A 25,546-nucleotide genomic window follows, 5' to 3' on the forward strand; every position below is an offset into this window, starting at 1 on the left:
TTGGGTCTTCGTTTCTGTGCGAGGGCTTTCTCCAGTTGCGGAGAGCGGGGGCCACTCTTCATCGCGGTGCACCGGCCTCTCACTATCGTTGCGGAGCACAGGCTCCAGACGCACAGGCTCAGTAGTTGTGGCTCACGGGCTTAGTTGCTCCGTGGCATGTGGGATCTTCCCAGACCAGGGTTCGAACCTGTGTACCCTGCATTGGCAGGCAGATTCTTAACCACTGCGCCACCAGGGAAGCCCGCAGACTCGGTTTTGAAGGTTCTCTGACACCGTCAGCTTTTAGAATCAGAAAGGGCGGAGCTGGGTTCTTCTCCAGGAACCACCCTGGGAAGCTCCACGTGAGCGTGCCCGCCCATAGCAGGCCCGCCCACACCTGTCACTTAGCTGAGGGGCGGGCCAGGGAGGGAGAGCCTAGGGGGCGTGGTTACAACCGGAACGAGGAAGTAGGTGGAGTTCCGGAGGTCACTGACCTATGAGAGGGAAGAGCCCTGAGCTGGAGGGGGCGTGGCCGAGCAGCCCGGAGGCCGCTGTCTGCGTTTCCATTGGGCTGTCTGGCGTCGTCAGGGAAACGCGGCATCTCGGGGTGAAGGGGCGGGGTTTATAGGGAGGCGGGGCCTCTGGGGGCGGGCCGCCCGGTCCGGGTTACCGCCGTCAGCTGACCGGCCGCCATTTTGTCCGCCATTTGCAAGCGGCGCGGAGCCGGAGGCGAGGGGAGCGCGGCCTGCTGAGCGGGTCCGCTGCAGCCGCCGCCCCGCCAACTGCCGCCGACCTGGCCTGGGAGACCGCCCCGCCGCGGCGACTGGCAGCGCAGCGCTCCGCGGGCGGCAGACGCGGCCCCCAGGCCCCCTCAGGGCGCCTGGCCGCGGGCCTCCCGGGGTTCGGGCCCGGCGGCAGCCGCCGCGATGGCCCTCAAGATGGTCAAGGGCAGCATCGACCGCATGTTCGACAAGAATCTGCAGGACCTGGTGCGCGGCATCCGCAACCACAAGGAGGACGAGGTGAGCCCGGCGCGCCGGCCCGGGCCCGGATCCGGACCCAGACCCTCGCGCCGACCCAGTCCGACCCCGGCCCCGACCCCGGCTCTGCCCCTGATTCCGGCCCCCATCCCGCCCCCGAGGCCCCGCTCCCGGCTCGAGCCCCAGCTGTCCGCGGCCTGGGCCTCCGCACGCCCGCTCCGTCTCCGAGCCTCAGTTTACTGCCCGGCGTTGGGGGCCCGCCTCCTCCTCCCCGAGGGTGGCCCGGAAGAGACTTCACAGCCCCCCCCGCCCCCCTAGCGGTGGATCTCCAATCTTGAATGTGTTTCTGGGTCTCCTGTTCAAAAGGGAGGGCCCCCGGCCCCGCCCCAGGCCTTGGACTCCTGGTTGGGGGACTCTCCTCTCCGCGGGTCGCCCCCGGAGGGAACCCCTGGTGGGCTAAACGCACGTCCAGGTCACTCCTTGGTGCCTGGCCCGGAACTGGGCCTTGCCTCGTGGGCCCGTGTCCCCGGGAAGGTGGGGCCGCGCCTTTTACGGGGTGAGGGGGTGGGGCAGCGGACGTCCTAGGCCGAAATGAGGAAGCCGCTCAGAGGTCCTGCAATAGGGAAGCAGACTTAAACTAGACACCCGAAAGTCGGTGGGAAAAGGTTTTCCATAAGTAATGTTGTAATCGTGGGCACCATTTTCTTCCCTCCCGCCACGCCCCAACCTGTGACCTAGATTTAGGAGGATCGGGGACAGTTAGTGACCACCAGGCCGCTGACTTCCATGGATGGAGGTCCAAGCCTGCACTTACACAGTGGGGTGTTGGAGAAGGTCCCCTTTTCCCGGCTGGAGAGTGAGACTGCCCGATGGAGAGCAGCTGTTGGACATCGTGCAGGTCCCACTACCAGATTCCACCCCGCCGGCCCTCACAGTGGCGCTCGGGAAGCCCAGCAGTACCCGGAGGAAGGTGCAGAGAAGTTAAGGAATTTGCTGGGAGGCACCAGGGGCCCTGGGCTCTGTCCTTCAGCTGAGGGCCTGAGTTCCTTGCCTCTTTGTCGCACTTTCTCAGAATGGGTGTGACTTCGCTGAAATGTAATTAGGTTGTTTTGGTTCATTTCTGTCACCCCTTCTCTTCTCTGGCTACACTTGGGTTTTGCATCAGGTTGGAAGCTCTGGCCAGCTGCGTTGGTTACAAGTGTAGGGAACTCTTGGTCTGATTTTCAGTTTCTCTTTGAGTTGAAAGAGTAGCTGGTTGGTCTGCATTTTATTTTATTTTAATTTTTTTAATATTTATTTATTTATTTAATTTATTTTTGGCTGCGTTGGGTCTTCGTTGCTGTGCGGGCTTTAGTTGCGGCGAGCGGGCTTCTCATTGCGGTGGCTTCTCTTGTTGCGGAGCATGGGCTCTAGGCGTGTGGGCTTCAGTAGTTGTGGCATGCGGGCTCAGTAGTTTTGGCTCGTGGGCTTGGTTGCTCCGCGGCATGTGAGATCTTCCCAGACCAAGGATGGAACCCGTGTCCCCTGCATTGGCAGGCGGATTCTTAACCACTGAGCCACCAGGGAAGCCCTGGCCTGCATTTTAGATACTAAGCATGGCTAAGTGAATTGGGAAGGTGTCTGCACCCTTAGATTTCTTTTTCTGTGCCGGTTGGTCTCCTGATTTTCCCGCCTTGGTTACTGGATGTTACTGAGCAGTCTGTTCCGGGATTCTGAGGAGGTGCCGAGGGGTCTTTGCAGTAGAGAGACGCACAATGCAGTTAAGGGGGTCGGTCTGCCTTTTACGGCGTGTGCCGGCCATCACTGGTCGCAGCCTGGGCCGTGCTCGAGTCACGCGGAATTGGTGGGCACTGACGGCGCTGTCCCCACAGGCTCGGGGCCCACTGAGTGGGGTTTTGGTGGTGGAGGCGCTGGTGCCGGGGGTCCTCAAGGCCCGCTTCCACGCGAATACTGCCCTTAGCCTGGTGGCGATTCCCACAGACGTGGCTTCGGGATGTGGAGGTTTCCTCATCAGAAGAGTCGTGATCTGGAGGGTCATTACTGGTTCCAGATGTTCTGGAGCACAGCAGGTGGTTGTGTGGTGACGCTCCTAGCTCCAAGATGAGTTCTTCCCTTCTGCCCCGCCCCGCCCCGCGCATTCCAGGGAAGACTTCTGGCAGCAGTATAGTTTACCCTCAAGGTCACAGATTTTTTTTTTTAAGGATTTACTTATTTTTTTATCTATTTAATTTATTTTTGGCTGCATCGGGTCTTAGTTGCGGCGCGCGGGGTCTTCGTTGTGCGTGGACTTCTCTCTAGCTGTGGTGCGTGCGCTCTGTAGTTGTGGCGCGCGGGTTCCAGAGCACGTGGGCTCTGTAGTTCGTGGCACGCGGGCTCTAGTTGAGGCGCGTGGGCTTAGTTGCCCTGCGGCATGTGAGATCTTAGTTCCCCGGCCAGGGATCGAACCCACGTTCCCTGCATTGTAAGGCAGATTCTTTACCACCGGACCACCAGGGAAGTCCCCAAAGAAATAGATTTTAGCTTAAAACTTCTGTGCGGCACCACAGAAGTGAGGCTTAGCGGTGACTTTGAAAGCCATGTGGAAAGGCAGCGTGGTTTAGCGTGTGACGTTTGGGAGACCCGCATCCTGGTTCTTGGGTCTCTTTGGGTGACCTGGGGAGAGCCCCCTGATGTTTTGAAGTGGGGGTGACAGCCACCTCTCCACCTTGCTGAGTGCCTGTGAGGGTGCAGCAAGTGATGGGATGCAGGCTTCTGTGAGCCCCCAAAAGAAGAAACTAGAAAATCTGGACCACTGGTGGAGTAACTTGTTTTTTGAAACTTTTGTTTCAGCTTATGATACTAAGTGCATGCATGCCTGTGAGTTGGGTTACCATGGAAAATGTATGTTTTCCAATGAGTCAAAGAAGTTTGAGGAACAGTGGGCTAATTCACCTGTTTCTTGGATGCTTGAGTTTGCTTCAGTTCCTAAGATACAGTACAGGTAATGTTGGCAGGTAGGTGGAAATTCACTTGCGAATGTCCTTGCTTCCAAAACTTGGGTATGACTAGGAAAAAACAAATGACTTTTTAACATTTCATTCTTATGAGTACTTTTTATGTTTTGGGGAAAGGTTTTTCTTTCAGTCTTTTAAATTATACCCATAACTTTTTGTAATGAGCTTAGCGTTTATTAAGTCAAAAGGTAACATTCTTCTCCCCAGAAGTCGATTTGAGAATTTTTTCTGTGCGTAGAAATTGAGAGAGGTTCTGTCTGTTAAGATCCTGTCCTGTTCTTGCCTGTTAGCCTTCCTGAGTGCTGTGCACGCGTGCCGAGTGCTCCTGAGGGCTCAGCCCTCACGCGTGTGGGTTCCACGTGGGGGCACTGCAGTTTAGGTACCCTGCCCCCCAGTGGCATTGAGGTGGGTTCCATGTTTTCTGTCTGGTGCCACCGCTTATTCCATCGCGCGACCCTCAGCAGTATCAGCCAGGGTCTGGGTGGTGTCTGAGCGTTTTCTCCTGGGCCTAAAAATCTCCGAACCACTTAGCTCAAGTTTCTGAACTTTATTTTTAATTTATTTATTTACTTTTAAAATATTGATTTGGTTGCACTGGGTCTAGTTGCAGCACACAGGCTCCTTAGTTGTGGCATGTGAACTCTTAGTTGCAGCATGCATGTGGGATCTGACCAGGGATTGAACCCAGGCCCCCTGCGTTGGGAGCACAGAGTCCTATCCACCGCACCACCAGGGAAGTCCCCTGAACTTTATTTTTATTTATTTATTTTAAATTTTTTAAAATTTTGTTTATTTTTTTGGTTGCGTCGGGTCTTTGTCGTGGTGCACGGCCTCAGTGGTTACGGCGCATGGGCTTAGTTGCCCCGTGGCATGTGGGATTTTAGTTCCCCGACCAGGGATCGAACCCGCATCCCCTGCGTTGGAAGGCGAATTCTCAACCACTGGACCACCAGGAAAGTCCCAAAGTTTCTGAACTTTAAAAAATTCAGTTTTAACTGTGTATGGTCGGCTGTGTGTATCTGCAGGTTCTGTATTTGCCAATTGTGGATTGAAAGTATTTTTTTTAAAAATTCCAGAAAGTTTCGGGACTTCCCTGGTGGTCCAGTGGTTAGGACTCCATGCTCCCAACGCAGGGGGCCTGGGTTCGATCCCTGGTCAGGGAACTAAGATCCCGCACGAAGCAACGAAGATCCCGCGTGTTGCAACTAACACCTGGCACAGCCAAATAAATAAATAAGTAAATATTTTTTTTAAAAGCGTATATCATATATGTGCTGTTACATACATTAAACACATTTAAAAAAATTTTCAGAAAGTTTCAAAAAGCAAGACTTGAATTTGCTGAACACAGGCAACCATTTACACAGCAGTTGCATTGTATCAAGTATTGTAAGTCATCTAGAGATGATTTAAAGTGTACCGGAGGCTGTGTGCACGTTGTATGCAAGTCTGCGCCATTTTATACAAGGGACTTGAGCGTCTGAGGATTTCAGTGTCTTCGGAGGTCCTGGAGCCAGTCCCCCACAGATACCAAGGGGTGACTGTAGAGAGATATTTTGAAATTGGGTATAATCTGGGATTAAGATGGAACTGTGTGAAGTGCTGATATTCTAGTGCTTCTGACCTCAAAAATGGCAATTTCTTGGGGTTTAACCTGGTGCCGAGGTGTGCGGGGCTGGCCCTCGCTCCGGGGACAGTGACTGATGCACATGTCATGTCTGGCACGACTAAGCGCTTGGTGCTTTTAAACTATTTCTGTAAGATTCCTTTTATTTTAACAGCTTCTGAGGAGAGTGGAGATAGGACGTTTAGTAAATAGGTTGTTACCCTAAGTCAGGGTCTCTCCCCCTCGGCACTGCCCACATCAGGGCCGGGTCATCCTCTGAGGGGGGCCGGCCTGGGCGCTCTGGGGTGTGGAGCAGCATCTCTGGCCCCGCCCATCTGATACCAGGCCGTGCCCAGTCTTGACAACCACAATGTCCCCAGACGTGGCCGTGCCCCCTGGGGGGGTGGGATTGCCCAGATGAGAACCCCTGACCCAAACTGATAAAGGAAAATTTCCCAGAATTCCCTAATGCTGGCCCTTCATCCAGGTGTCCCTTGTCCCCTCTGTTGTCATCGTGTTGTTGGACCCTGTGCTATTGTGAGATAAGATGGCCTTTGTCCCTGCTCCTGTCGCAGAGCTCCTGGAACTTTTGTCGTTTCCTAAGCAACAGAGGTACTAGGGGCATCCTTGTTGGGATATTCGGTCTCTGCCCCTGGTTCCTGACACTGACCTGCTGAATCCCTTGGGGTTTCCTGGGTGATGGGGGTGTCTTTTGTTCTAATGAGATGCTCCTGGGTGGGACTGGTCACAAGAAAGACCAGGCCGTGGTTTGAAGCTTCACACCCGCTCTCCCGCCAATCCTTCGGAGGGGAGAGGGGCTGCAGGTGGAGTTAATGATGGATCACGCCTACGTGATGAAGCTTCCATAAAAATCTAAAGTATGAGGTTCAGGGAGGTTCTCGGTTGGTGAAAGCATCCATGTGCCAGGAGGGTGGTGCCCCCCAGTGCCACGAGAACAGAAGCTCTGCCTCCCGACCTGCTGGACCCCACCCTCTCTGCCTCTTTGTCCAGCTGTTTATCTGTATCCTTTGTTGTGCCTCTCGCAGTGCGATAAACTGGAAAACATGAGTAAGTGCTTCCCTGCGGAGAAGCGGGTCACGGGAACTCTGGTTTACTGCTGGCGGGTGTGTGAGGTGGGGACAGATCTGTGGCTGAGCCCTCAGCCTGTGGGCTCTGCGCTGACACCGGGCAGAGAGGGTCAGATCCGAACTGAGTTTTGGGACACCCAGCTGGTGTCAGGGAGTCGGTCATTGTGTGGGAGGCCCGCACTGGAGGTCAGAGTGAAGGAAAACGGGGAGGTTTCCTAGACAGCCCACAGGGTGGGTCTCCTAGATTTGTGTGGTTTTTTTTGAACTCTTGTTAGTTGTGAAGTATATAATGCACATTCGTACAGCTGAAGTATTATGATAATTATCCTAAGTTCTCCGAGGGTAATTTCCTTGCCTTGCTTATAGTTTTGTCCCTTAAATGTCCCTGAACGTCTCGCTTACTTCTGCTTGCAGGCTGGTGTCAGTGGCCACCTCTGTCGCTCGCTGCTGCAGGGAAGGGCCACGGTGGCTTGTTCGCTTTGGTCGCCAGCAGGGGTCTGCTGTGGTTGATTTATCCTTCAGACTGTTGCCGGACCTCTGGGTTGTTTCCTGCCTGGGGCATTTGATGAAGCGCCCTTCGTGGGAGGGCAGTCACCGCAGCAGCGTGGGCAGGAGCAGCCTTGGCCTCCAGGGCAGTGTCACGACCACTAGAAGCGCTCCTGTGGCTCCTGTTCCCAGCAGCAGCCGCCGCGGCCTCGCCTGCCTTTACTCTTTCCTCGGCGTAGTGCTGTCTGCAGCCTTCGCAGACGCTGTCTGCCTGAGCCTCCGTGCCCGAGTCTGGGCGCTGGTGCCCGACAAGACCAGAACGGAGGATTCGTGGCGGCACTCTGGGGAGGCCGAGCCTTGGGAGACAGCGAGGGGGGCGTGCCCGTCCTGCCTGTGCCCGCCTCGGACCAGGGCACAGCCTGGGGGGCCCGGGACTCGGCCACGGATCGGCTGCAGGGCCGCAGTCAAGCCTCAAGCTTCCCGACCTTCGACCCCCAGCCCGTCCCCCGAGCAGAGCTCCCAGCACAAGGCTCTCAGCTCTCCCTGACTTGGAGGAGTTATTCACAGGGTGCAGTGGGTGGCCAGGCTGCGGGCGGGTGGCAGTTGTGAGGACCAAGTCTGTAGTGGGCTGTGTCTGTGCGGGTCATCAGCTCCTGGGAATGCCCATTTGCATAACAATTCCAGGAGGTTGAAAGGCAGGAGCGGGGGCGGTGCAGTGGTTAGGACTCCAGGTTTCACTGGGTGCAGTGGTTAGGACTCCAGGTTTCGCTGCTGAGGGCGTGGGTTCAATCCCTGGTTGGGGAACTAAGATCCCGCAAGCCGTGCGGTGTGGCCAAAAGTATTAAAAAAAAAAAAAAAAACAGGGAAGGAATGGTGACCTAGGTAGGCTCGATGCTAGGGTGCCCCCTTGGCACTGTGGACTCTGGGGCCTGCTCATCCCCTGGGGGGGCGTCCGTCCTGGGCACTGGGGTGTGGAGCAGCCTCCCTGGCCCCACCCACTGCCTGCCAGACCCTCCAGTCTGAGGACCAGGGATGTCCCAGGTGTGGCCTGGCGTCCCCTGGGGGCACGGCCGCAGAGCTGAGAGCCTTTGCGCTGGGACCTCTGCTGGGGGGATGGGGTGGGATTCGAAGGTCGGGAAGCCTGAGGCTTGACTGCGGCCCCATGGCCGAGTCCCGGGCCCCCCAGCTGTGCCCGGGTCCGCGGTGGGCACAGACAGGACGGGCACGCCCCCCTCGCTGTCTCCCGAGGCTCGGCCTCCCCAGAGTGCCGCCATGAATCCTCCGACCTGGTCTTGTCAGGCGCCAGCGCTTACTTGGGCGCGGAGGCTCAGGGTGAGCCCTGCTGCCACCGTCACTGTCCACTGCCGGGGGACCCCGGCGCTGAGGGTCTCCTCCTTCTGCACTTGAATGACTCGGGCCCTGGAGGCCACTGCTGGGCGGCCGGGTCTCCGGGCCGCTGTCACCCTGCAGGGAGGAGGGTCGCTGTTCCTGTGTAGACTAGTGCTGTGAGCATTTGCAGAACCAGAGGCGCAGGCCCATCGGGTCACATGTCGTCGAATAACGTCTTTCCATTCTGGTGGCAACGAAGTGGTTTTTCTCTGTGTGGCTTTATTGAGACAGTATGGTTTATATAGCTTAGCATCCACCTGCTTGAAGTGTGAAATTCAGTGAAGGTTTTAGTGTATTTACAAAAGCGCACAGCCGTCAGCACGATCTACCTTTACATTTCCGTCACCCCACCAGAGATGCTGTCCCCACTCTACGGTCCCCATTTCCCCTCCCCCAGCCCCCGGCCCCCACCCATCTGCTTCTGTCTCTGCCGAGGTGGGGCTCCAGTCTGGGCCGAGGGCGACTGGGTGACGAGAAGGGCCATGATTGGCCGTCAGGAGCTGATTGACCTGCCTGCGTGGGGTCCCGGGGGCTGAGCACGGGGACGAGGGGGTCGTGGGATGGACGGGGTGGCAGTGGTCCCGGATGGGCTGTCTGGCCTCTGTCCGTTGCACTGCTCAGCGCCGTGCCCTGGCTGTGTTCGTTGCTGGGATGGTGACGGGTCCTGACCCCAGGGTGGGCCTCAGCTCGGGCTTCTGCAGGAGGCCTGGCTCTTCCGGCTGCAGAGGCGCCGGTGCCCATCCCTGGCCAGGTGAGCACAGGACAGCGCCCTCCTTGTGGGTGCTGCTTGCATCTCGTCAGGAGAAGTCCTCTCGTCTCGACACTGACTCGCCTACGTTTCTGGGTTAAAATGTTAATATTTTCTTGTGGAAGCGATGGTCGTAGATGGCAGCTGGGTTGTTCTTGGCAAGGTGGATGGAATAACGGGGAGAGCCCTCCCTGATCGCGTATCGTAACGACTTCTGAAATGTTTCTGGTCTGACAGTGGCATGCCCTGGAAATGCTGCTGTCGTTACACCCATCTCTGGCAGCGGCGGTGGTGGTCTCAACCCATCCAAGCCCCCAGAGGTCTGAGCACGCTGGCGCTGGTGCTCACGAGAGCAGGGTGCTGAGGCGCTGGGTCCCGAGCCGGGGCGCCCGCGAGCAGCTGTGGGTGGTGCCAGGACCGGCACGTTGGGACGATCCGGAGAGCACCTCTGGGAGACGGCAGGGGACGAGGCAGCAGAGGTGACGTCGCCCAGGTGGTGGGCGGAGCATCCCGACGATGCAGTGTCCCTCGGCGCTGAGGAGCCGCGGAAGACATGCAGGAGCCGTAAGTGCACGTGACCGAGGGGAAGAAGCCGGTCTGTAAAGGCTGCACACTGTGATTCCAGCTCTGGGACACTCTGGAAAAGGCAGGACTCTGGAGCCGGGGGGAGGATCAATGGTGTGGGGGTTGGGGGGAGGAGGGATGAATGGGCAGGGCCCAGAGGGGTTTTAGGGGCAGTGAAACTCTGCCGTGTGACGCCGTAACAGTGGATGTGGGTCAGTGAACGTGTGTGCAAACCCACAAACCAGTGAACCTCCGTCAGCTGTGGCTGCTGGGTGATAACGAAGTGTCCGTGTAGATTCGTCAGTTGTAACACACGTCACACTGGTGGGGGATACTGCTAGTGGGGACGCTGTGCACACGTGGGGCGGGGGGTGGGAAACCTCTGCCTCCCAGTCAGTTTTGCTGTGAACCTAAATCTCTTAAAAAGAGTCCAAAAGAAAAGTCCAGGGTCCAGCTGCGTGGTTTTGCAGCCTGCCAGCACCTCAGGGTCAACGGCAGCTTCTCTGGGCCTCGGCCCTCGAGGTCTGACTCCACTCCTCTGGGAGGGCCTGGGGATCCTGAGGATTTTTAAGTGTCCCAGGGAACTCTGCTGAGCAGGCAGTATTGAAATGGCTGTTTTATTATAGCTGCGGGGTTCGTATATGAGGGAAGTTTGTATCCTTTGTTCTCAGGTAAATTCTGAATCACACCTCCGTTTCAGTACTGTTTGCTCTGTGGTGAAGTGTGACCCTGCTCAGAACAGGCCGAGGTGTTTGAGAATTTCATCATGCTTGCATCTCCAACTTCTTTTTTGGAAAACAGTGTCAGTGATATGTGATAGCTATTTATACTTTAGATCTTAAAATATTTCTATTTCATGTTTTTGATACAGACAGGCCTTATTTTTTTGCGCTTCCCTTCGTTGTGCTTCGCAGATACTGCGTTTTTCACAAATGGAAGGTCTGTGGCGACCCTGCAGGGAGCACGCCTGTCGCCGCCATTTTTCCAACAGCATTTGCTCACTTCGTGTCTCTGTGTCACATTTTGGTAATTCTCACAAGTTTTCAAACTATCTCATTATTACGTGATGGTGATCTGTAGTCTGTGATCTCTGATGTTACTCTTGCCGTTGTTTTGGGGCTCCACAAACCTCTCCCACGTAAGACGTGACATAATCGATTGTTGAAACGACAACAAAGCATTTAGAATATTACATAACTTAGTTGATAAAGGGTTTGAGAGCATTGACTCGAACTGTGAAGGAAGTTCTCCTTCGGGTAAAATGCCATCAAACAGTATCGGACGCCACGGAGAAACTGTTCGTGAGAGGAAGAGGCCACCGATCCGTCAGACTTCATTGTTGTCTTATTTTAAGAAATGGCCACGGCCGCCCCGTCCACAGCATCAGGGCAGGACCCGCCACCAGCAAAAAGATTATGACTCGCTAGGAATTCCCTGGCGGTCCAGTGGTTAGGACGACTTGGCGCTTTCACTGCTGAGGGCTCAGGTTCAATCCCTGGTCGGGGAACTCAGATCCTGCCGCCCCCCCCAAAAAAAAATGATGGCTTGCTGAAGGCTCAGATGATGGTTAGCATTTTTTAGCAATAAAGTAATTTTAATTAAGGTTTGTATGTTGTTTTTTTAGACATAATGCTACTGCACACCTGGCAGACTACAGAATAGCGTGAACGTAACTTTTATGTGGGACTTGCTTTACTGTGATATTCGCTGTATTGAGGTGGTCTGGAAGCCTCCCTACAATACCTCTGAGGTCTGCCTGTATAATTTCCTGGATCTAGATCATGTCTGTATACCTTGGCCATTTTTTTTTCTTTTTTTGTGAAAAGGAGAGTAAATAGTTCTTTGTTAGCAATGCTGTGTGTAAATAAGACTGCAAAGACTAATCATTCTCTCCCACGTTCCTTACTTTAACTTCATGTGTGTAACTATGTTTTAGATAAATATTTAAATACTCTCAAGGGAATATGAAACATTATTTTTTTAATTTATTTATTTAAACATCTTTGTTGGAGTATAGTTGCTTTACAGTGGTGTGTTAGTTTCTGTTGTACAGCAAAATGAATCAGCTATATGTGCACGTATATCCCCATATCCCCTCACTCTTGCATCTCCCTCCCACCCTCCCTATCGCACCCCTCTAGGTGGTCACAAAGTACTGAGCTGATCTCCTTGTGCTATGCGCCTGCTTCCCCCTAGCCATGCATTTTACATTCGGTAGTGTATATATGTCCATGCTGCTCTCTCACTTCGTCCCAGCTTCCCCCTCCCCACCCCCATGTCCTCAAGTCCATTCTCTATGTCTGCGTCTTTATTCCTGTCCTGGCCCTAGGTTCATGAGAACCATTTTTATTTTTAGAGTCCAAATATATGTGTTAGCATACAGTATTTGTTTTTCTCTTTCTGATTTACTTCACTCTGTATGACAGACTCTAGGTCCATCCACCTCACTACAAATAACTCCATTTCGTTTCTTTTTATGGCTGAGTAATATTCCATTGTATATATGTGCCACACCTTCTTTATCCATTCATCTGTTGATGGACACTTGTTGCTTCCATGTCCTCACTGTTGTAAATAGTGCTGCAGTGAACACTGTGGTACATGACTCTTTTTGAATTATGGTTTTCTCAGGGCATATGCCCAGTAGTGGGACTGCTGGGTCATATAGTAGTTCTGTTTTTAGTTTTTTAAGGAACCTCTACACTGTTCTCCATAGTGGCTGTATCAATTTACATTCCCACCAACAGTGTAAGAGGGTTCCCTTTTCTCCACACCCTTTCCAGCATTTTTGTTTGTAGATTTTTTGATGATGGCTGTTCTGACCGGTGTGAGGTGATACCTCATTGTAGTTTTGATTTGCATTTCTCTAATGAATAGTGATGTTGAGCATCTTTTCATGTGTTTGTTTGCAATCTGTATATCTTCTTTGGAGAAATGTCTGTTTAGGTTTTCTGCCCAATTTTTGGATTGGTTTTTTTTTTTATATTGAGCTGCATGAGCTGCATGTATATTTTGGAGGTTAATCCTTTGTCAGTTGCTTCATTTGCAAATATTTTCTCCCATTCTGAGGGTTGTCTTTTCATCTTTTTTATGGTTTCCTTTGCTGTGCAAAAGCTTTTAACTTTCATTAGGTCCCATTTGTTTATTTTTGTTTTTATTTCCATTTTTCTAGGAGGTGGGTCAAAAAGGATCTTGCTGTGATTTATGTCATAGAGTGTTCTGCCTATGTTTTCCTCTAAGAGTTTTATAGTGTTTGGCCTTACATTTAGGTCTTTAATCCATTTTGAGTTTATTTTTCTGTATGGTGTTAGGAAGTGTTCTAATTTCATTCTTTTACATGTAGCTGTCCAGTTTTCCCAGCACCACTTATTGAAGAGGCTGTCTTTTCTCCATTGTATACTCTTGCCTCCTTTATCAAAGATAAGGTGACCATATGTGCGTGGGTTTATCTCTGGGCTTTCTATCCTGTTCCATTGATCTATATTTCTGTTTTTTGTGCCATTCCCATACTGTCTTGATTACTGTAGCTTTGTAGTATAGTCTGAAGTCAGGGAGCCTGATTCCTTCAGCTCCATTTTTATTTCTCAAGATTGTTTTGGCTATTTGTGGTCTTTTGTGTTTCCATACAAATTGTGCAGTTTTGTGTTCTAGTTCTGTGAAAAATGCCATTGGTAGTTTGATAGGGATTGGACTGAATCTGTAGATTGCTTTGGGTAGTACAGTCATTTTCGCAATGTTGATTCTTCCAATCCAAGAACATGGTATATCTCTCCATCTGTTTGTATCATCTTTAATTTCTTTCATCAGTGTCTCATAGTTTTCTGCATACAGGTCTTTTGTCTCCTTAGGTAGGTTTATTCCTAGGTATTTTATTCTTTTTGTTGCAATGGTAAATGGGAATGTTTCCTTAATTTCTCTTTCAGATTTTTCATCATTAGTATATAGGAATGCAAGAGATTTCTGTGCATTAATTTTGTATCCTGCTACTCTACCAAATTCATTGATTAGCTCTAGTAGTTTTCTGGTAGCATCTTTAGGATTTTCTATGTATAGCATCATGTCATCTGCAAACAGTGACAGCTTCACTTCTTCTTTTCCAATTTGGATTCCTTTTATTTCTTTTTCTTCTCTGCTGTGGCTAAAACTTCCAAAACTATGTTGAATAATAGTGGTGAGAGTGGGCAACCTTGTCTTGTTCCTGATCTTAGTGGAAATGGTTTCAGTTTTTCACCATTGAGAATGATGTTGGCTGTGGGTTTGTCATATATGGCCTTTATTATGTTGAGGTAGTTTCCCTCTGTGCCTACTTCCTGGAGAGTTTTTATCATAAATGGGTGTTGAATTTTGTCAAAAGCTTTTTCTGCATCTGTTGAGATTATCATATGGTGTCTGATCCTTTTAATGTGCTGTTGGATTCTGTTTGCTCATGTTTTGTTGAGGATTTTTGCATCTGTGTTCATCAGAGATACTGGCCTGTAGTTTTTTTGTGTGACATCTTTGTCTGGTTTTGGTATCAGGGTGACTGTGGTCTCATAGAATGAGTTTTGAAGTGTTCCTCCCTCTGCTATATTTTGGAAGAGTTTGAGAAGAATAGGTATTAATTAGCTCTTCTCTAAATGTTTGATAGAATTCACCTGTGGAGCCATCTGGTCCTGGGCTTTTGTTTGTTGGAAGATTTTTAATCACAGTTTCAATTTCAGCGCTTGTGATTGGTCTGTTTGTATTTTCTGTTTCCTCCTGGTTCAGTCTTGGAAGGTTGTGCTTTTCTAAGAATTTGTCCATTTCTTCCAGGTTGTCCATTTTATTGGCATATAGTTGCTTGTAGTAATCTCTCATGATCTTTTGTATTTCTGCAGTGTCAGTTGTTACTTCTCTTTCATTTCTAATTCTGTTGATTTGAGTCTTCTCCCCTTTTTTTTTGATGAGTGTGGCTAATGGGTTATCAATTTTGTTTATCTTCTCAGAGCCAGCTTTTAGTTTTATTGATCTTTGGTATTGTTTCATTCATTTCTTTTTCATTGATTTCTGATCTGATCTTTATGATTTCTTTCCTTCTGCTAACTTTGGGTTTTGTTTGTTCTTCTTTCTCTAATTGCTTTAGGTGTAAGGTTAGGTTGTTTATTTGAGATTTTTCTTGTTTCTTGAGGTAGGATTGTATTGGTATAAACTTCCCTCTTAGAACTGTTTTTGCTGCATCCCATAGGTTTTGGGTCATCATGTTTTCATTGTCAGTTGTTTTGAGGTATTTTTTGATTTCCTCTTTGATTTCCTCAGTGATCTCTTGGTTATTTAGCAGTGTATTGTTTAGCCTCCATGTGTTTGTGTTTTTTACAGTTCTTTTCCTGTAATTGATATCTAGTCTCATAACGTTGTGGTTGGAAAAGATACTTGATACGATTTCAATTTTCTTAAATTTACCAAGGCTTGATTTGTGACCCAAGATATGGTCTATCCTGGAGAATGTTCCATGAGCACTTGAGAAGAAAGTGTATTCTGTTGTTACTGGATGGAATGTCCTATAAATATCAATTAAGTCCATCTTGTTTAATGTGTTATCTAAAGCTTGTGTTTCCTTATTTATTTTCATTTTGGATTATCTGTCCATTGGTGAAAGTGGGGTGTTAAAATCCCCTACTATTATTGTGTTACTGTCGATTTCCCCTTTTATGGCTGTTGGCATTTGCCTTATGTATTGAGGTGCTCCTATGTTGGGTGCATAAATATTTACAATTGTTGTATCTTTTTGGATTAATCCCTTGATCATTATGTAGTGTCCTTCCTTGTCTCTTGTAATAGTCTTTATTTTAAAGTGTATTTTGTCTGATATGAGAATTGCTACTCCAGCTTTCTTTTGATTTCCGTTTTCATGGAATATCTTTTTCCATCCCCTCACTTTCAGTCTGTATGCGTCCCTAGGTCTGAAGTGGGTCTCTTGTAGGCAGCATATATATGGGTCTTGTTTTTGTATCCATTCAGCCAGTCTGTGTCTTTTGGTTGGAGCATTTAATCCATTTACACTTAAGATAATTTTTTTTTTAAATTATTTATTTATTTATTTTTGGCTGCATTGGGTCTTTGTCGCTGCATGCAGGCTTTCTCTAGTTGCGGCGAGCAGAGGCTACTCTTCGTTGCAGTGCGCGGGCTTCTCATTGCGGTGGCTTCTCTTGTGGGGCACGGGCTGTAGGTGCGTGGGCTTCAGTAGTTGTGACACGCGGGCTCAGTAGTTGTGGCTCGCAGTTTCTAGAGCGCAGGCTCAGTAGTCGTGGCGCACGGGCTTAGTTGCTCCGCGGCATGTGGGATCTTCCCGGACCAGGGCTCGAACCCCATTGGCAAGCAGATTCTTAACCACTGCGCCACCAGGGAAGCCCTAAGATAATTATTGATATGTATGTTTCTATTACCATTTTCTGAATTGTTTTGGGTTTGTTATTGTGCGTCTTTTCCTCTTCTTGTGTTTCCTGCCTAGAGAAGTTCTTTTAGCGTTTGTTGTAAAGCTGGTTTGGTGGTGCTGAATTCTCTTAACTTTTGCTTATCTGTAAAGGTTTTAATTTCTCCATCGAATCTGAATGAGATCCTTGCTGGGTAGAATAACCTGGGTTGTAGGTTTTTCCCTTTCATCACTTTAAATATGTCCTGCCATTCCCTTCTGGCTTGCAGAGTTTCCGCTGAAAAATCAGTTGTTAACCTTATGGGCATTCCCTTGTATGTTGTTTGTTGCTTTTCCCTTGCTGCTTTCAATGTTTTTTCTTTGTATTTAATTTTTGATACTTTGATTAATATGTGTCTCTCGGCATGTTTCTCTTTGGGTTTATCCTGTATGGTACTCTCTGTGCTTCCTGGACTTGATTGACTATTTCCTTTCCCATGTTAGGGAAGTTTTCGACTATAATCTCTTTAAATATTTTTTCAGACCCTTTCTTTTTCTCTTTTCTTCTGGGACCCCTATAATTCGAATGTTGGTGCTTTAATGTTGTCCCAGAGATCTCTGAGACTGTCTTCAATTCTTTTCATTCTTTTTTCTTTATTCTGCTCCCTGGCAGTTATTTCCACCATTTTATCTTCTAGCTCACTTATCTGTTTTTCTGCCTCAGTTATTCTGTTATTGATTCCTTCTAGAGTATTTTTAATTGCAGTAATTGTGTTGTTCATCCCTGCTTGTTTGCTCTTTAGTTCTTCTAGATCCTTGTTAAACGTTTCTCGTGTTTTCGCCATTCTGTTTCCGAGATTTTGTATCATCTTTACTATCATTACTCTGAATTCTTTTTCAGGTAGGTTGCCTGTTTTGTCTTTATTTATTTGGCCTTGTAGGTTTGTACCTTGCTTCTTCGTCTGAAACAAATTTTTTTGTCTTTTCTGTTTTTTCTTTTTTTTTTTTGATGGTTGGTGCTGTATTCCTGTCTTACTGATTGTTTGTCCTGAGACGTCCAGCACTGGAGTTTGCAGGCAGTTGGATAGAGCTTGGTGCTGAGATGAGGACCTCCGGGAGGCCTCACTCTGATTGATATTCCCTGGGGTCTGAGGTTCTCTGTTAGTCCAGCGGTTTGGACTTGGAGCTCCCACCACAGGAGCTCTGGCCCGACCTCCCACCTGGGAACCAAGATCCCGCAAGCTTTGTGGCGCAGTAAGAAAAAAAAAAAGAAGAAGAAAGAAAAAAAGGAGCAGTACCATATCAAAGAATAAAAACCAAAATAAAATTAGAGATAAAAAATACATTAGGAAAAATAAAACTATAATTGAAACAACCAGTCGTTGGGGGTTCCTCCCGTCCCCTTAGGTGTCCATGGTCCCCCACCGGTGCCTGGTAGGTGCTCTGGTTGTGAGGAGATGTGAATTCCACATCCTCCTAGTATGCCATCTTGACCCCACCCTCCTGAAACATTATTTTAATATTTTACAACCCATTCCTCCCGTTTCCTGCCTGTAGGAACCACGAGCCTGTGCACCTGTCTTATAGCTAAAAACTCGTGTTGAGGCTGGGTCTTCCTGCAGGTCAGCACTTCCTGTGGGCTCATTTGTCACCCCTGTGGATGCTCCGAGGTGCGGGGATGTTACTCTGCCTTCATTCCTGAGGGGTGTTCTTGGATGGAGAGCCCTGGGCCTGGAGTCCTCCCACCTCCCTCAGCCCCCTGCTCCCCTGTAGCAGCACACCCTTTTCCGCTGGCTCCTCTGAAGATTTTCTCCTTATTTTCAGTTTTCAGCAGTTTGCCTGTGATATGTCTGGGTGTGATTTTCTTTTATATTTCCTGTTTGGGGGGGGCAGTGCTGGGCTTCTTGAAATAGTAAATTTATGTCTTTCACCACATTTGGGGAAGTTTGAGCTGTTTGGTTTTCACATATTTTCTCTGTCCTTCCTCTCCTGGGACCCCAGTTGTACACACGCTACGCCTTTGGTGTACCACAGCCTTGCCTGACTTTCCTCCCTTCAGACTGGGTGGGCCCTGGTGCTCCACTTTCTTCTCAGCTCCAGCTCCCCGTCCAGTCCCCGCAGTGCCTCTTCTACCTCGGAGATTGTTTTTCACTTCTAGGGTTTTCATCTGGTTGTTTGTGTCACTTTCCGTTCTCTGCTGAGATTTTCTCTCTTTCTATTCATTAGGAGCATATTTTCTTTTTGGTCATGAGAGCATGGTTACAGTTGCTGTGTTGAAGTCTCAGCAAATGAATGCGTTCATGCCATCACCAGGGTCACCTCAGGGCCGGTCTTCATTGGCCGTCTTTTTTTCCTTGGGTATAGGTTATGTTTTCCTGTTTCTTTTTTTATTATTATTTTAATTAATTAATTTTTGGCTGTGTTGGGTCTTTGTTGCTGCACGCAGGCTTTTCTCTGGTTGTGGCGAGCGGGGGCTACTCTTCATTGTGGTGTGTGAGCTTTTCATTGTGGTGGTTTCTCTTGTTGCGGAGCACGGGCTCTAGGCGTGCGGGCTTCAGTAGTTGTGGCTCGTGGGCTCTAGAGCACAGGCTCAGTAATTGTGGTGCAGGAGCTTAGTTGCTCCGCGGCATGTGGGATCTTCCCAGACCAGGGCTCGAACCCGTGTCCCCTGCATTGGTAGGCAGATTCTTAACCACTGCACCACCAGGGAAGTCCTTCCTGTTTCTAATTTGAATAATTTTGGCTTGTGACCCGGACATTGTGGCTGGTATGTTGTAGACACTGGGTTCTGTTGTACTCTCAGTGGAGTGTTGGTTTTGCAGGGAGGGGATGTGTTTTAGGGGCAGTGAGCTTGTCTGTGCCGGAAGTTCGGCTCAGCCTGTCCTGCAGTGGGCAGGAGGCCGCTAGAGTGCTGGGCTGTGTGCAGCATGCAGTGGGTGCAGAGTTCACGTGAGGATGCACCCCACCCCCATTGCCCCCTCACTTCCCAGCAGCTGCGTTTGCCCGGGCTGCTCCCTGCTCTGCACGGCTCTCAGGATCAAAGCCGGGGCAGGACCAGTGGTCTCGCCTGTCCCGCGCTGCCTGGACATTTGTCTCCAAACAGTGCTGGTGGGAGGCATGGTCTGACAGTGGCTGCGCAGACATTGCCGGGAGTGGACGCTGCCTGGCTTCCTGAGAGCTGAGGGGTCACTGGGGCGCCTAGGAAATGGATTTGTGCAGAGGGTGCACTGTGTTGGCCGTTCACCAGCGGACAGACATCTGGGCGTTGAGGGGCCAGCGTGTGTGTGTGCGTGCGTGTGTGCCTGTGTGTGTGTGTGCACGTGCACCAGTTTGCACCCGGGACCTGCAGACCATCTCCCGCAGCACTGTGTGCTGGGCCTGTTCTCCCACACTTGGGATCATCTCTCTGTTCTTTCCCTTTTGAATCGTTAACAGCACATCCAGGGTGCACGAAGGGGTTATCGTGCACTGGGATGGGCACTGAGGCGCCTGGGGGATTAGTAACTGGAAGCCCGTTGGAAGGATCTGGTGACCCATGTTCCATTGTCCGACTCTTGGTCATGGAATATTCATCAGACGCTCGCTGAGAGCGCTCTCAGGGTGGCGCCTTCCCCGGGAGCTTGTGCTGGGCCTACGAGTGGTCTGGGGTGACATGGGAGGAGGGTGCAGCCACTTGGGCGGGGTCGCTGAGCTCGCCAGCCTGGCAGGTTTAGGCGATGCCACTGTTGGTGGGTGACGGGAGCGCGGGGCACCACACTCCTCCCAGCCCTGAGTGACAACCCGCCTCTGGGCAGGGCTGGGCTCTCCTGAGACTGCCAATGGGACTTCTGTGCGGCTCTGGGGGTGGAGCCTTGCGCCCCATGGGACACATTCCTCACTCTGGACCGTGTGTGTCGGTACTGACCTTTTGATCCGTGTTTTAGTACAAGTGCTGGGGTAGCGAGGAAACTGAAGAGGATCGAAAAGGTGTCCACACAGGCGCCTGTATACACACATCCACGGCAGTGTGCGTCACGGGAGCCGGAAAGTGGGAAGGATCCAAGCCCTCGCGTTGCTGGGTGGGTGGACACGCATGGTGGCAGCGCCGCCGAGCGCTGACACGCTGCAGCGTCCGTCACAGGGAGGCCGGTGGGGCGTGCACACAGACCCTGTCAGACAGGGCCTGAGAAGCCTGCGGGAGAGGCTGCCTAGAGAAGGGCCTCAGGGAAGTGGGGAGCCCGAGGGGAGCCCGCAGTGCCCCCGCCAGTGTGGCTGGTCCTGGGAGGAGTCGGGGGTCCGGGGGCCGGAGGTGTTCACCCTCCCACCCCCGGCAGCTCTCTCCTGCGCCCATGCCATCTGGCCCGCCTAGGCCTTAGGTACCTCGACGCTCTTCTTGGGCGGCCAGCCCCAGAGCAAGCGAGAGGCCTGCGAGGGGCCCTCCCAGGGGACCCTTGGGTGCTCCTGCCCTTGGGGGGCAGCGCTGCACGTGGGCAGTGAGCACCGGCCCTGCAGGAGCTGGAAGGCACCAGCGCACTCACCTGGACGGGGGCACGGAGGGGGGGTCTCCGTAAGTGGAGTTATGTGAAGTTATGAGTGGAGTTATGTGAAGCACTGTGACAGGTGCCTGGGGGGAGGCCCCGGCTCCGTGATATGCGGTGTGGGGAAGGAGGACGGCTGCCCAGGACGGGCCAGTAATGAACCTGGGCGGCGTGGAGGTGGACGGCAGGGGCCCAACAGGCACGGTTCCTGGGGCGGCCGGGCCCTTCCTGCTGTGGGTGCCAGTGGGGCGCCCCACGTGGGTGGCCGTGCTGGGCAGAGCTCCCGGGCTCCCCAGTCACAGCAGCGTGGGACCGAGGTGGACCTGCCGCCCCCGGCCACGCGGGCTGAGGGACGGGCCTTTGGTGGTGGGACGTGGGCTCTCTTCTGGGCTTGCGCTTTCTCTCGTTCACAGCTGGTTAAAGGGCTGAACTGGAGGACTAAGAACGTTTCCGTGTCTTAATGCTCTGTGTTGAAATGGTTATTCTTTTTTTCTAAGTTTTAAAACTTTTCATTGTAGAAAATGTCACATATACACACGAGTAGGGGAAGCAGAATTGCCAGAGCTCAGTGTGCCTGCTTCAGGCTGGATCAGCCTAGGCCACTCCTGTTCTCCCGTGGCCCCCTGGCCCTTGGGAGGCGAGCTTTGGGGGGTCCCAGGCAGCTTATCGCACTGACAGGGCTTTTCAGGATAACCTTGTTATCGTTCACATACCATTCAGCTCACCCCTTTAATGTGTGTAGTTCAGTGGTTTTTAGTATATTCACAGAGTTCTGTTGAATTCCAGAGCATTCCATCGCCCTCCCTTTCCCCCTCCCCTGGCCCCTGACAACCAGGACTCCCCTCTGCCTCTCTCGAGTTGCCTGTTCTGGACGTTTCATCTAAATGGAATTGCACACTGTGTGACCTCTTGTGTCTGGCTTCTTTAGGTTTTAGCCAGACACTTGCAACTTTTCAATTTTTTTTCCCTTTTAGGCAAAATATATCTCTCAGTGCATTGATGAAATCAAGCAAGAGCTGAAGCAAGACAACATTGCGGTGAAAGCAAACGCAGTCTGCAAGCTGACCTACGTGAGTGCCGGGCCGCTCGCTCTGTCAGGCCGGGTCTGGCTCCACTGTCCCCCTGCTGTCTGTCCATCCGTCCCACCACCACTGATGGACACCGTCCGCTCCAAGCGCCAGCCTGGGGGCACATGGCGGGCTGACTTGGGGTGGAGGGTGAGGCATGTGTGGTGATCACGTGGCACAGGGCAAGCTGGGGCCCCGTCCAGTGGGCCTTTCCCACATGGAGGGGCGGGAGCGCCCCAGCTATCACGGCTCCCCTGCGGGCTGGGCCCCGAAGCCTGGTGGGTGGAGCCCTGCAGTCCCTGGTTGGGGTGTGAGCCTGGACCAGGCAACCCCATGCTGGCCTCCCCTGGTCAGAGAAAGGAGATGAACGGCCTGACCGGTTACCGGTCCTTGTGGGGAATTTTAACCCATGTAACGCTGGTATTTAAACTGCAGGTGTTTATTTATCAGGCATTATTTTAGTGTGTTATAACCTGTCGCTTTGGTTTTAAACGTGAAGACTCACCTGTCAGAAAAAGAAAGGAATCTCCCCAGAGTGTATGGGGGTGGGGAGCTGGGGCGGTTGCGTGAGAATCGGCCTCTTTCCTCCGCAGCTGCAGATGCTAGGATATGACATCAGCTGGGCTGCCTTCAACATCATAGAAGTGATGAGCGCCTCCAAGTTCACATTCAAGGTGAAGGGAACCAGCTCGCTCTGGCGCCTGAGCCCTGTGGGTGGGGTCCTGGGGGAGGAGGGCGTCCGTCCTGTGATGCAGGCCATGCTGGGAGGGGACACAGTGACAGACAACAGCGACCCACTCCCATCACCACTTCGGTCCAGTTAGGTCTTACCACTATTTGCATCACGTTTTTCTTTCCATTTTAAGTAGTGTCAGTGAAATTCGGGTTTGTAGGGTTGGTTATGTGTTTTATAATACAAATTAAAGTAAATTTGTGACTCTTCAAAAAAAACAAGCAGACACTGATCGTCTCCCCCAGAGGCCACCACTTGTCACTTGTCCCAGTGTCTCTTAGCACCCTCTGAGCGTTTTTTCTTGGCGTCTCAGGGATCCTACTCGTGCGCAGTTTGAGACATTGCTTCTTACTTGATATCATAACAAATAAGCACGTGTCCTGCTTTAGTAAACGTTCTGAAAAGCGGTTTTCAGTGCCCACAGCCAATGTGGGGGTGTCCCGTGGTTTTCCTGGCTTGCCTCAGTTTTCCTTGGGAACACACACCACGCGGTGTCTGAGGCTGTGTCCTGCCGGCGGGTCACTGCCGAGGGCGGGTTCCCGTCCTCCTGAAGGACACAGTTGTCCTGCCTGCCGGTTACTCTTGGTGAAGAAACTAAATGCCGTATTTGCCAAAATTGGGCCAGTGCTCTGCACGTGTGTTTAAGTATCACACGCACGTGCGGGTGCGACTTTAGGTTACACTCAGCCCGAGTTTAGGCGCTCGTGATGACTTACTCCGTCAGGCCATAACGGCAGCTCCCGCTGTCAAGAAGGCAGTGAGGATGCACACGTTAGCGACAGGACGTGCTTGGCAACCCCTGAAAGACATTGTGCTCCAGAGACCATACGCCTGGGACAGGGCGAGGGGTGCCCTCCTCCTGGTTTGTGACGGGCCGGCCAGGGCTGCTTGGCGTGAAGCTCAGGAGGGCTGGGTGCTTCCCCGAGGGCGCCCGGTCCCCTTGTCACCCCTGACGACTCCATTTGTTCCACTCACAGCGAATCGGCTACCTCGCTGCTTCCCAGTGCTTTCACGAAGGGACCGACGTCATCATGCTGACCACCAACCAGATCCGCAAGGTAGGCCCCTCCTGCGGGAGCAGGTTAGCGGGCAGATGGACAGCCTTCTGCGATCCTCGGAAATGGGAAAAGGGACGGCGGGGCACGCGGGACTCTCCTCTCTCATTTTCCCCCCTTGGCGACAGGGACTGCCCTCTCGGTCACTCCTTTTTTCAGCCCTTTTCCCCTCTTTTGGGGGCGCCTGCTGAGGGCTCGCCCCTCCCAGCGTGGGGGCCTTTGTGCCCACTGGGTCTTGTGAGTTGGACTGGGTGCGTCTCTCGGCCCCGTGTGGTTTTCTATGCTCTGCAGTGAGAGCACTGAGTAGTCAGCTCCTCCTTGGCCTCAAGACTTTGAGTATCTCTTGTCTCCCGCCTCTCTGCAAACACTTAGAGGGTGTGTCAGAGGCACCCTTTCCCACCCCAGACCCCGCATCGGACCCTGTGGCCCGGGGCTCTCAGACGGCTGGCGCCAGGGCCGGGGCAGAACTGTTGTGGTCGCCCCGCAGGTGGCTGGTGTCGGGGCTCCAAGCGGGAGCTGCAGGGCAGGCAGGCTGTTGGCAGTCATCTGAGGGCCCCTCCGCAAACCTGCTGGCTGACGCCCCGGGGCAGCTCCCGAGGTGCCTGCTGCTCTTGTCGGGCTCTTTGTGAATCACGCTGAGTTGGAGGGACTGTGCCATGAGGCCCTGTCTGCTCAGCCTGGGCTGGAGTGATTTTTTTTTCTTGCCCCGCATGGGGGATCTTAGTTCCCCGACCAGGGATCGAACCTGCACCCCCTGCAGTGGAAGCGTGGAGTCCTAACCACTGGACCACCAGGGAAGTCCCTGGAGTGAACTTTAAAAGCCTGTGTTTTCGTATTGTTATCACAGTCTGGAAGGTTAACTCTTTTTTTTAGTGACTCTTTTTTTTTTTTTTCATTTTTTTTGGGGGCTGCATTGGGTCTTCGTTGCTGCGCACGGGCTTTCTCTAGTTGTGGCGAGCAGGGGCTACTCTTCGTTGCGGTGCGCGGACTTCTCACTGCAGTGGCTTCTCTTGTTGCAGAGCACGGGCTCTAGGCAGGCGGGCTCAGTAGGTGTGGCTTGCGGGCTCTAGAGCGCAGGCTCAGTAGTTGTGGCGCGTGGGCTTAGTTGCTCCACGGCGTGTGGAATCTTCACAGACCAGGGCTCAAACCCGTGTCCCCTGCATTGGCAGGCAGATTCTTTTTTTTTTTTTTTTTTAAATAATTTATTTATTGTTGGCTGCGTTGGGTCTTCGTTGCTGTTTGCGGGCTTTCTCTAGTTGCGGCGAGCAGGGGCTACTCTTCGTTACGGTACGTGGGCTCCTCATGGCGGTGGCTTCTCTTGTTGCGGAGCACGGGCTGTAGGCGCGTGGGCTTCAGTAGTTGTGGCACATGGGCCCAGTAGTTGTGGCTTGCCGGCTCTAGAGTGCAGGCTCAGTTGTGGCACACGGGCTTAGTTGCTCCACGGCATGTGGGATCTTCCCGGACCAGGGCTCGAACTCGTGTCCCCTACATTGGCAGAAGGATTCTTAACCACTGCACCACCTGGGAAGTCCCTGGAAGGTTAACTCTTAAAACGTCTCTCAGTGTATCTTTTACCACATGTGTGAAGTTTGGGGAGGTTCCTCTATGTAAACAGAGTCCTCTCTTTGTGCCGAGATGGGGCTTCCGCATCGGTTTTAGCGGGAGCACAGGCGAGTGACGTCAGAGGCTAGGGCAGATGGGCGCTTCCTGTGGCTGCTTTTCCTGCTACCCTGAGGGGTAGAGCTCTGGTGGAAGCTTCTCTCCGCTTTGGGGAGGGGCCCAGAGGAGTCACCCCTGGTTGTAGTAGGGGAGACACCCCAACGGAAGCAGAGGTTCTAGGGTTCCACCCTGGGGGGCCCCTGCTCTGTGCCTTTGGGCGGTCGGAGCCGGCTGGCTGCACCGTTTCCTCGGCCCTTGGGTTCTGCCATAGGGAAGCCGTGGGTGGCACTGGCTGTGCTCCATTGCACCCTGGAG

The 25,546-nt window shown here is 52.0% G+C and overlaps 1 protein-coding gene across 3 annotated transcripts in view; it reads left to right on the plus strand.

Annotated features, from left to right (window-relative positions):
• Positions 1-666: 666 nt before the first annotated feature.
• AP3D1 (adaptor related protein complex 3 subunit delta 1) overlaps positions 667-25,546 on the plus strand; it is a 45,642-nt gene continuing 20,762 nt past the window's right edge. For 2 of the 3 annotated variants that reach the window (XM_082456000.1, XM_082456001.1), the window contains exons 1-4: positions 667-1,001; positions 21,692-21,787; positions 22,378-22,458; positions 23,495-23,575. In XM_082456000.1, the coding sequence (XP_082312126.1) occupies positions 906-1,001; positions 21,692-21,787; positions 22,378-22,458; positions 23,495-23,575 (354 nt within the window). In that variant the 5' untranslated portion in view covers positions 667-905. The remainder of the gene's footprint in view (positions 1,002-21,691; positions 21,788-22,377; positions 22,459-23,494; positions 23,576-25,546) is intronic. The other variant, XM_082455999.1, reaches the window with a different exon arrangement.

The sequence above is a fragment of the Balaenoptera physalus genome, assembly GCF_965194825.1.
Source record: "Balaenoptera physalus genome assembly, chromosome: 3".
NCBI lineage: Eukaryota > Metazoa > Chordata > Mammalia > Artiodactyla > Balaenopteridae > Balaenoptera > Balaenoptera physalus.